This window comes from Gobius niger (assembly GCF_951799975.1).
Source record: "Gobius niger genome assembly, chromosome: 9".
NCBI classification, from domain to species: Eukaryota; Metazoa; Chordata; class Actinopteri; order Gobiiformes; family Gobiidae; genus Gobius; species Gobius niger.
This window is the reverse complement of record NC_136860.1, coordinates 11,792,482-11,803,986: the sequence shown is the minus strand read 5'-3', so window position 1 is coordinate 11,803,986 and position 11,505 is coordinate 11,792,482. Positions and strand designations below refer to the sequence as shown.

Sequence of the window (11,505 nt, the reverse complement as noted above, 5' to 3'; positions counted from 1 at the left end):
AACTGTATCGTGAAGTAACTTCACTTATTGCTGTTTATTTATATTACGGTAAAGTTATATGTGCGGAGAGAGGGGGCGGAGTTAACTGAATCGAAGCGTTGTGTCTTCCGGGTTTGAAAAACACCTCCAGAAAACACTTATATTTATCACAAAAATGAGTGCTCCATAGTGGTAGAGGTACAATATATCATATAAATGCCTATACTTAACTTTGGAATGGCTAAATGCAATTGGTTCTATATCTAGCCAAATTATTCGGGTCCAATTTTTATGCAAATGAATTAATATTTAGAGGTTGCACAACGCACTTGAAAATTGCCCTTTACTGTAACATAGCGAGCCAAATGAAAAAGACATACTAAATAATTTGTGGTTTTATTCTCCAAAAACAGCGAAACTTGCACAAAATGTTACTTAGAAAGTCCACTAATCACTGTGGCTTTAATTGCATCACAAAAGACACAACTTAAGTACTGTTTCTGCTCTTCGTTCAGAAGATCTCAGGAGGTGTTCCAGGCCTGTCCTATTGGGACAAGGCCTCGTGGAAGGCCCAGGACACGCTGGTGGAACTATGTCTCTGAGCTGGCTGGTATCGTCTCGGGGTCCCCCCAGAACAGCTGGAGGAGGTGTGCGTGGATCAGGAAGTCTGGGCATCTCTGCTGAGACTGCTGCCCCCGCGACCCGGCCCCGGATAAAGTGGAAGAAAATGGATGGATGGATTTAATCTTTAATACAATTTAATGCTTTTATTAAAGGGGGGTATTATGCAAAATCGAAGCAGTCAATCATCAAGCTTTACATCATGTTATTATGTCATTCCCCAATTAAAAACATGCCTGAAGTGTTGCCTTGGCACATTCACGTATTTCTGAGTAATCTGTAAAAACTCTGATGGCGGCCATTTTAGGGACAGGTTTGCCTGAGTCCTCCTAGGAACGCCCCCACCTCCTGGAGACGCCTCCGAGCTTTCATCACCAGCCAAGTAACCAACCACTGCTCCTCAGCTGAACCCCCTCCCCACGGATGCCACAGACAGCGTGTGGAGGGGGCGTGTCTGAAAGGGTCAGAGGTTCTTAAAGAGACAGAGGCCTATTTCAAGACTTTCACTACAGCCATTTTGAGAGAGCAATTTTATACAAGGCAGTTATTTTAATTTACTGCATTTACAGACCAACAGAAGGTTTGGTCATCATTGTAGTGTGCTATAGACTGGTGCTATGTGATTGAAAAAAGCATAATACCCCCTCTTTAACTTTTAAGGCTTTAAGGCTTAATCACAGCATGATTCATTTAATAACTTTTTACACTTTTTAAAGCTCAGGGGAAACTTTGCAGTAATTGTTTGGTTCACCACTTTACTCTTCTATTTGAGAACAATTACTGTGTTTTGAAGAAATGTAGAGTGAAGTAGAGTGAGTCAGTATTTTGGTTAATTACGGTAAATTCCTGTGTCACTGACTTTGACCTATTACTGCAATATTTATATTTTTGCATGTTCAATAATATTTGCAAAGTACTTCAGTTTTAACAGCTCTGACTTCAGAAACTTCCCAGAAATGGTTGAATTGGGGAACAAGAAAGAACGAAAATGCTTCATTGATTAACTTATAGATCCAATATTGACAAGAGGAATCCCCACCTGAACCAAGCACATTTTCTCCAGTTTGGCTTTACCCAAATCTAAAAACTTAAAGAAAAAACGAGGATGAACACACAAGTGACAAAAAAGTGACAAAACGCAACAAACAGCTAACCTGGATAACGCCATGCTGCTGTGTTATTTACGGATCAAACATGAAAGCAGCAGACGCGACGCTATTTTTAGGCCGTGTTCTAAATAGTTTAGCTCGAAAGTTTACAGCGGGTACGTCATTCGTCATCGGATACGATGATACGATTGGCTGTGGCTACGTGCAGACGCATGATAGACATTCGTAGCGCCCAATATACGACTATGGACGATCGTAAGCTCCAGTCGAGAAGCTTTTAAAATTTGGGTAAAACTGAACTGGAGAAAATGTGTTTGGTTCATGTGGGGGTTAAGAGGTTAAAGGGAAACGGTCAAAACCTTTTCCCTTAGATCATTTCACAGTTTTAGAATATATCTTATTCGACTTCAAATTTCAGGTTACAATTCAAATCAAATATTTGTAGAGAAATCGAGCTAGATTATTTTTGTTTCAGATACATTTCAATAAACAGTATTTCCAATCTGTAAACCATAATCATACAAATGGTCTCAGTTAGTGCAAAGGCAATACAAGAAAAGAACAAAAGGCCTAATGTTCAGAGAAGGTTTTTCTTTCCTCAACTAATATGCCTAATATGAGAATCCACACCAGAAATGTAAGATGTGACAGTTACTTTTAATGCTCAATTTCTCAATATAAGCACAAGCTTTAGTCTCAAACCAATGAAAGAAAGATCATTATTGACGCAAAGAACTAAATCTCACATTTGAACCAGTATGTACTGTTTTGTTTGTCTGTTTATGTTTTATACTCCATAACGGTTATTGGTTACACTGTTTGTTTGCTTGAAAACAAAGTGGCTTTTTTCGACTAAAACAATCGTGTTAATAGTGTTTAAGCAAGTTGTCCAGCAGGTGGCACCAAATATCCATAAAACGAATAAAAATGAATAGATCAACTACTATATCAACTCTAAGTTTATACAGTTTAAAAAGGACAATAGTTGAAAAACACTTCAAACTGTAAATATATAGAGAATTTATATTTATATACAATATATAATATACTATATAATATAAACAATATACTTTTTTATGTATTCGTTTTTCTTTTATTTCCATTCCACTAGTGCCATTCCAGATTCTCACTGAAGGCGTTCATTTGTGAATGAACACATGGAATTATGTTTAGAATAAATCAAGGTGAAATCAGTTGATTTGATCACTGCTTTGCACACTTTTGACATTTTGTCACTGAGCTTCACCATGTAGCTACCAAACATTGTTTTGACTTCAGACTTAACAACCATTTCAGGGACGACCTTTTGAAGCTCACTGAGAAAATGCCAAAAATAAAGGGCGCCACTTTAAATGATTTTTTAATTTTTTTTATTTCACCCTTTCCCGTATCCTCCATAATCCCATGTGTTAATTCTTTAATGTCTTCAATGAGAATAATACAATGTAAATAGTGTTGAAAATAAAGAAAAGTCAATACATAAAAAGTGTTTCCAAACTTTTGATCTGAAGTGCACATGACAGAAGGCTCAAGGTGAGACACGGCAGGCAGTTCAACATCTTCGTTTTGACATCAAAGTCAATATTTCAAATAGAATGTTGTTCCTCGCAAAGACCACATAGGATGTTCAGAGGGTCCCCCCAACGGAAAGTGGGGAAAGCGTAGCGAGTCTAGAAACGGTGGATGTATTTTTTGTTACACTGGTTGTGTCTTGGGGGCTCTCGGGCAGCGCAGAAGCCTTTTCACGTGTCTATAAACCTCTGTCATTTTGAGTCCATAAACTACGGGGTTGCACACAGATGGGATCACCAGTACTAAGATAGATGTGGTCACTGTAACACCTTGCATCTCCAGTCGTCTATGCATCAACTCAAAAGAAACGGTGAGTGAAAAATTCAGGAAGACAAGCAAATGGGGAATGCATGTGTTCAGAGCTTTGGTGCTGAAGGCTTTTGAACGGTGCAGGCAAACAATTAGTATTCTGCCATATGAGAAAAACACAAAGCAAATAGGCACAAAAACAGTTATTGTCGCACTGAACATGCCATATACATCGCTAATTTGGGCAGATGCACCTCCACAGCTCATGCTGATAAATATGTAGGTGTCGCAGTAGATTCTGGTGACCTGAGTGAGGCAGACTGGAAGGCGACTGGCTAAGAACATAGCTCCTGCTGAACGACAGACGGGCAGCAGCCAGCAGGTCAGCAGCAGAGCGGAGACTGTAGCTGGGGACATGAGTTTTGCGTAGCGCAGGGGGTGGCAGATGGCCAGGTAGCGATCAAAAGCCATGGCTGCTAGGAGCATAAAGCTGGAGCTGCCAAGGGAACCTAAAACAAAGGCCTGACACAGACAGGCCAAGCGGGACAAGAGAACGATATGCGACCCATGGAGCAAATCCCATATCAGTTTGGGATATACTGCAGAGCTGACCACAGCCGAGTTAACCAGCAGGGCTGTCACAAACACATACATGGGCCGGTGCAGGCTGCGCTGGGAGCAGATGATGGAGACCACCAGGCAGTCACTGACCATCACAAAGACATAGAGCAGAAGGAAAAGCAGCTGGAACACGAACCTGTGCTCATAAAGCTGGGCCAGGCCGTCCAGGCTCAGTGTGCTCTCAGATGAAATGTTCATTATGACAATGAACACCGACCTCAGACGAAATGATCATAAACAGTCAATCATCAGTTTGATAGAAATGAATCACCAGAATAAAGGAGTGTGTACAGAGAGCTCAGTGCAAAGAGAATCACAGACACATCTGACAGAGTCTGGAGAATGAGCAGCTTGTCCTCAGGGAGCTGAAAGCGAGAGGCAGATTTCAGCAGCACACACATGTTCAACATCCTGCGACAGACCACACATGCTCACGTTAAACACACTTGCTATGACATGAGGACTGGACTACAGTCTGCTCTGGCTTTTATTACACCCTACACACAAGAAAATTCTCAGTGGAGCTCATTACCCACAAACATGTTTAATTAGTGAGACTTAAAATGTAATTTTCCAGTAGAGGTGAAAAGCAATTTCACCAAAAATAATCAACAGGTTTAACTATGAATGTAAACTTACGACAAGCTAGACATGTCTAAATTCAATAGCACCGTTGCTGTTTATCTATAGAACTTTTTTCCTTCTTCACTTTTTGGTGTTGTAGCATTACCCATTATCCTGCATCGTTAAGATCTCCATTCCATAACCATATCAGCCTCGGATCCTTTGTTTTTCCTGCATTTACTGACAAATCAAAATCCTATTGTCATTTGCTGTACATAATTGATCATGGCTTGGTGATTTTTGGCTTCGGTTGACACTATCAGCCACAAAGGGTGACATTGTCCTAAGGGCGGCATGAGAGGTAAGGGAAAAGAATGTATTTTCTCTCAGTTGGCATATAGTCTGGAGCTTGTTATCCTAACGGCCTATTTCTAACGGTCAAGGGACTTGATCTCAGTACTTTTAAAGAAAAAGAATGAACGAACCACTTTCAAGGCTGGAAAATAGTTCATAGTATGTAGAAAGCTTGTCACCTGAGGACGCGGTCGCTTAGATTAATCTAGATTATAAAAAATAATCTATGCCCACCTCTAATATATACATATATATATATATATATATATATATATATATATATATATTTTTTTAATGGACATGAGGCCTATCGTATGGACTTGTAGAGTATTTAGTTTATTATACGTTCCCTACTTTTACTTTTGTCACATTAGTCTATTCTTTAAAAATGGCAGCATGTATTAGTGAAGATAATTAAAACACTACATCTAGGCGACGAGATGTAGTGTATGTAGATGTAGAAGCATGATATTGAAAGAGATATAGATCCAGACAAATATTTGTGTAGTCAGCCTAACCGTCACTATTATACAGAAGAACAGTTTAAGAGCGGAGTGAATATGAAACAGGCTTTTTCTGTAGTACATCTAAATAGCAGAAGTCTGTGGAGTAATTTTTCAAAAATTAAAGATTTTTTTTAACTTGCTTCCAAAATTTTGTGTTGTAGCTGTTTCGGAAACATGGTTGGACGAAGACAAATTAGCAAATGTAGAACTAATGGGATATCAAATGTTTGCAATGAATAGAAAAGATAGGAGAGGAGGTGGAGTCGCTCTTTATGTGGACTCAGGTTTGCAATGCAATATAATAGCTAGTAGGTCAACAACTATTGAAAATATATTAGAGTGTGTCACTGTTGAGATCCACATGGAAAAACAATTATTATTATTTCCTGCCTATTCATGGCTGATCACTGTTGATTACCTGCCTATTCATGACTGATCACTGTTGTTTACCTGCCTATTCAAGACTGATCACTGTTGATTACCTGCCTATTCATGACTGATCACTGTTGATTACCTGCCTATTCATGGCTGATCACTGTTGTTTACCTGCCTATTCAAGACTGATCACTGTTGTTTACCTGCCTATTCAAGACTGATCACTGTTGATTACCTGCCTATTCATGACTGATCACTGTTGTTTACCTGCCTATTCAAGACTGATCACTGTTGATTACCTGCCTATTCATGACTGATCACTGTTGATTACCTGCCTATTCATGGCTGATCACTGTTGTTTACCTGCCTATTCATGGCTGATCACTGTTGTTTACCTGCCTATTCAAGACTGATCACTGTTGTTTACCTGCCTATTCAAGACTGATCACTGTTGATTACCTGCCTATTCAAGACTGATCACTGTTGATTACCTGCCTATTCATGGCTGATCACTGTTGTTTACCTGCCTATTCAAGACTGATCACTGTTGTTTACCTGCCTATTCAAGACTGATCACTGTTGATTACCTGCCTATTCAAGACTGATCACTGTTGATTACCTGCCTATTCAAGACTGATCACTGTTGATTACCTGCCTATTCAAGACTGATCACTGTTGATTACCTGCCTATTCATGGCTGATCACTGTTGTTTACCTGCCTATTCAAGACTGATCACTGTTGTTTACCTGCCTATTCAAGACTGATCACTGTTGATTACCTGCCTATTCATGGCTGATCACTGTTGTTTACCTGCCTATTCAAGACTGATCACTGTTGTTTACCTGCCTATTCATGGCTGATCACTGTTGTTTACCTGCCTATTCAAGACTGATCACTGTTGATTACCTGCCTATTCATGGCTGATCACTGTTGTTTACCTGCCTATTCAAGACTGATCACTGTTGTTTACCTGCCTATTCATGGCTGTTCACTGCTAGTTACCTGCCTATTGTTCTGTTGTTGCTGATGTGCCGTCTCATTGGACTGGCAGCAACCGGCTGTCGGCGAAGGAGATTAGAGTAAAGTGGAGAAAGATCTGAGTCCACCATTCCAGTTCATGGAGGGATTTTCTTTCTGGACAAAAATAGCTTCTACTACTCCTCATTCAAACCAACGTTCTTCTTTTGCTAAGAAGACTCTCCGTCCACAAAGGAGTCCTTGGAGGCTTTGAGGTGGAGATGCACAGCCGACACAGCCGCCTACATACAAATGTAATAGGAAGAAAACATGGTTTACTACAAGAATTATAAAGTCCTGCAAGAAGAAAAAATAGCTATACAGGAAATTTCTACAGTCCAGAACACAAGATACAGTAAATACAAAATATACAAGAATAAACAACATAGACAAAACATTCAGGGAACATGGAAAGTGCTAAATGATTTAATACACAAAAAAACAAAGCAATAATGATAGTGTTAATTACTTTAATAAAGACAACCACACAATACGTCGCACGGAGGAAATAGTTAAAGAGTTTAATGATTATTTCGTAAATATAGGCAAACAAAATTGTACCCATTCCAAATAATGGACTGGAAATTGGGGTTACATATGAAAGTTAAAATTCATTCTTTCTCAATCCTTTTGTTCTAAATCTAAGCTAAAAAGAATCTAGTTTTGATCATAATCAAAGATTTTTTTTTCTAGAAACTGAGATATTTCGTATTTTATGAAACTATGAAACACTCCTTTCTGATTAACTCCTCTCTCCTCCTCTCTTCTCTAGACAGACACTGGCGTTATGGGAAGAGGCAAATGCGTAAATATCTCCTTTTCAAGTCAATTTTCCACTACAGCACTGTTGACACGTTTTGAAACACCGCGTGTTTCCACAGATCGATCGCTTTTGTAACCATTTAAAAACTCAGAGAAATGTTAAAATCTCAACTGTTTCGATCTTTCCAAGGGAAGCTGCTCTGCTTTGTCAAACACGCTACAGAGAGCGAGAGAGAAGTGTCAGCTTTACAGTTTACTGTGCTTGATTGGCCAGCAAACTTGCTTGCCTTTGTTTTAGTCTTCAGTCCACTCCTTGTGAAGGTCCTTCACACTTTTGAATGGCCTTTTGCCTGACAATCCTCTCCAGGAGCTGCAGGAGCTGCGGCGGAGACGACCAGGGCGGAGGAGGCAGTGTGCAGTGATGTCGCTGCCCTTCGGAGGCGGCCAAGAGCGGAGTGGAGCTGAGTGAAGACCTTTAGTCGCCTCGTCACTCACGGACCGAGCGCGCCTTTTTCTCTTCCATGACCCGGGAGATTGCTGGCGCTGGGAGCGTTCGGGCGCGCCGTTTCCCCAGAGCCGCGCTCTAAAACCCTTTGCCCTTAGGCCGCGTCGCGTCTTGCGTTCATAATCTGTCCCTCTGCCACTCACTCCTCTCTCCGCCCAAGTCAAGCAGTGACTTTTGTTTTTCGCAAAATAAACATGCACACCTAAAGTGCAGAGAATTTTAAAAGAATAATTCACCTTCGCGAACCCGTTCATATCGTTCACTGTGAAGACTGCTCAAAAGAGCCGGATTGTTCGCGTTTGACACATCACCAATTGGCGCCCCGTCCTTCCTTTCCCCGTCTTCCCCATGATGGTGAATTCTACTGAACCACTGAGAGACCATTTAAAGTCTTGGATTAATTAGCTGATGAAAGGGTGACACTTTGAGCCTACAATATGGTCCCTTTCACAATATTCTCTAGTACTTTGATTCAAGTACTTGCCATCTTCTTCAACATACTTACTTTTTCACAGCAGATTGGTTTGTAATTAGTTAATTTACTAATTTACATTTCCTTAAGTAAAGTAGGCTACACTTTTAAGAGAAGCTATATCAAAATTGTCCAGATGCCATTTTATCTTTTGCTCATTCAATATATATATATATATATTTTTTTATTGCACTGTCCATCATAAACAGAACAGCTCATGTCCAAAAGCTCCTCAATACCTGTGCTTTTTTAATTTATCTATTTTCATTGAACAATAGCATTGAGATGGTTACTTATTACTGCAGATAAATGGTCTCTTTTCGCCTTTACTACAGCTCCGTGTGGATTTTCTCGTGTGTTTATAGCAACTTAGCGAGTTGCCTACAGCATTTTCATTGTTTTGCTGCAGCTCATTGTCGCTCAATATGGACATGCTGTATCTCTTTAATTTTGTTTTAGTTTAATTTAGTTTTTCAGATGAATAACAAACGGCTTAAGAATCGCCAAAACTGTTAGCCGCGAGTTAGCGGCTAGTTAGCAACATTAGCAACTAGCCTGTACCTTGTAAACACTGCAGACTCCACGCTGCAGCACTAAAAACATTTAGCTCTGGTTAAATCCAGCACAGACTCTGATTTAGGGAGTGTTGTCTGTAATAAAGTCAGCTCTACATGGAATATTGTATTTCCACTAAAGAATTCTCCAGTTTGTTGCTATTTTCTCTCCTCAGGGTAGAGCCGCGTCCTGTAGGAGCGCCGGCCACATGTCAAGTGGTATCGGTTTCTGGTATCGGGACCTCATTAATGAGTACGAGTCTGAGTACAAGCATGTGGTATCGGCCCGATACCCGATACTGGCATCGGTGCATCCCAACTTGTCAGCCATCAATATATACAAGGCTGCTTATTATGCAGGAACCTTTCAAGTGAAGAATACCAGAAAAATCTAAGGCCCTGTTCCTTATTTTTTGCTCTCAATGAAATAGGGAGCAGTTAAACGTTAAACCTTTGTTGTGTCCAAACTCATTCTTAACTTCCGGAACACATTCCTTACTTCCCAATTCTTGACAGGGAAGAGTTTAAAACACATTTTACAACTTTCATAGAGAAAAGCATTACCATTGCAGTCATTGTAATGCTATCACCTGTCCAACTAATTAAAAAATGCTTAATGCATTGAAGTGTTTTATTTATTTATTTATTTATTTTTAGAAACGTCGGCTTTTACAATACACTGCCTTTGAGCAGTGTTCTGGAAACTTTGCTTACTGTTTAAGTCATCTGTGACAGTGTAATAGTTTCTTAAGCTTTTGGTATATCTCCTTGACCTTCAGCCCGTACACGACTGGGTTGAAAACAGTGGGTATGACCAGGACGAGAACATTTGTAGCGATGGTATGCCGAGCCCCGTCACTGCTGGTTACTCTCCTGTGCAGCAGCTCAAACATAATGGACAAGGAGTAGTTCACAAACACAATCACATGAGGCAGGCAAGTTTTCAGAGCTTTCGAGGTAAATGTTCTGGAGCGCTGCAGACAGAGGACCACGATACGTGTGTACGAAAAGAGCACAAAAGCTATGGGAAACAAAATTAATATTGTGGTGACACAAAGACCATAAACTTCGCTGAAAAAACGGCCTGCGCCCCCACAGCTTATACTAACTATAGTGTATGTGTCACAGAACAATCTAGTTGCTCTACTGTGGCAGGGCTGTAAACGACTAGTAAGTGCGATAGCTCCTGCCAAGAGGAAGGCGGGGGCCAACCAGCAGATTATCAGCATTGTGGTGACAACAGTTGGAGACATGAGTGCTGCGTAGCGCAGGGGGTGGCAGATGGACAGGTAGCGGTCAATTGCCATGGCCGCCATGAGCATAAAGCTAGCACAGCCAACAAAGCCCGATACATAAGCCTGACACAAACATGCCGAGTGTGACATGAGGACTGCAGGAATCCCCTGCAGAAGGTCCCATATCAGTTTGGGGTATAGGGTAGAGCTACCCACAACTGAGTTGACCAGCACGGCCCCCACAAACACGTACATGGGCCGGTGCAGGCTGTGCTGAGAGCAGATGGTGTAGACCACCAGGCTGTCACTGACCATCACAAAGACATAGAGCAGCAGGAAGAGCAGCAAGAACATGAACCTGTGCTCATAGAGCTGGGCCAGGCCATCCAGGCTCAGTGTGCTCCCATACGAAATGTTCATCATGACAAGAGACAGTTAGGCAGATCAGCGGCTCTCACCCTGTGGTCCAACCCTTAGGGGACCAATGCTTGCATGCATTTCAATGAAATAAAGCGTTGGAAGCAATGAGTTACACATTCAATTCTAGCATCATGCAAAAAATCTACATCTACAAATGAAATGATAAGATTATGGTGTACATAGCACTGTGTTGTTAGAGCAGGATTGAAATAAAAGCAGATGTATAGTATTTACACAGACCTTTTCTGAAATATGATTATAATAAACACTAAATGCATGCATATTAAGGGCCCGATTTACTAAAGGTTTGTATATATGCTATATCGTGCTAAAGAGCTCCAAAAAGACCACAGGGCAACACACTATAAAATCTTATGTCCAAAATGTAAGTAGCATTACTTGCAATTTAGCACCCAACTTAGTAGTCAGGACTCAAGAGTAAACCCGTTGTTATGGAAAAACATGACCACTTAAAGAGACAAGAGGTCTCTCTTACATCTTACATACATCAGCAAAAGCTACAAGATAACACCAAGTAACTAAGGAAGCCATTGCTCTGAATGCTGTGTCACTCTACCTTTCCATTAAT

At 40.6% G+C, this 11,505-nt stretch overlaps 1 protein-coding gene across 1 annotated transcript; it reads right to left on the bottom strand.

Annotated features, from left to right (window-relative positions):
- Positions 1–7,138: 7,138 nt before the first annotated feature.
- LOC306968417 (olfactory receptor 11A1-like) lies at positions 7,139–10,916 on the bottom strand (the record flags this gene model as incomplete). The annotated part of the gene is made up of 3 exons (XM_079563764.1): positions 7,139–7,210; positions 10,035–10,282; positions 10,409–10,916. 3 exons carry the CDS (start codon positions 10,914–10,916, stop codon positions 7,139–7,141), a joined length of 828 nt encoding a protein of 275 aa, XP_079419890.1.
- Positions 10,917–11,505: the final 589 nt, after the last annotated feature.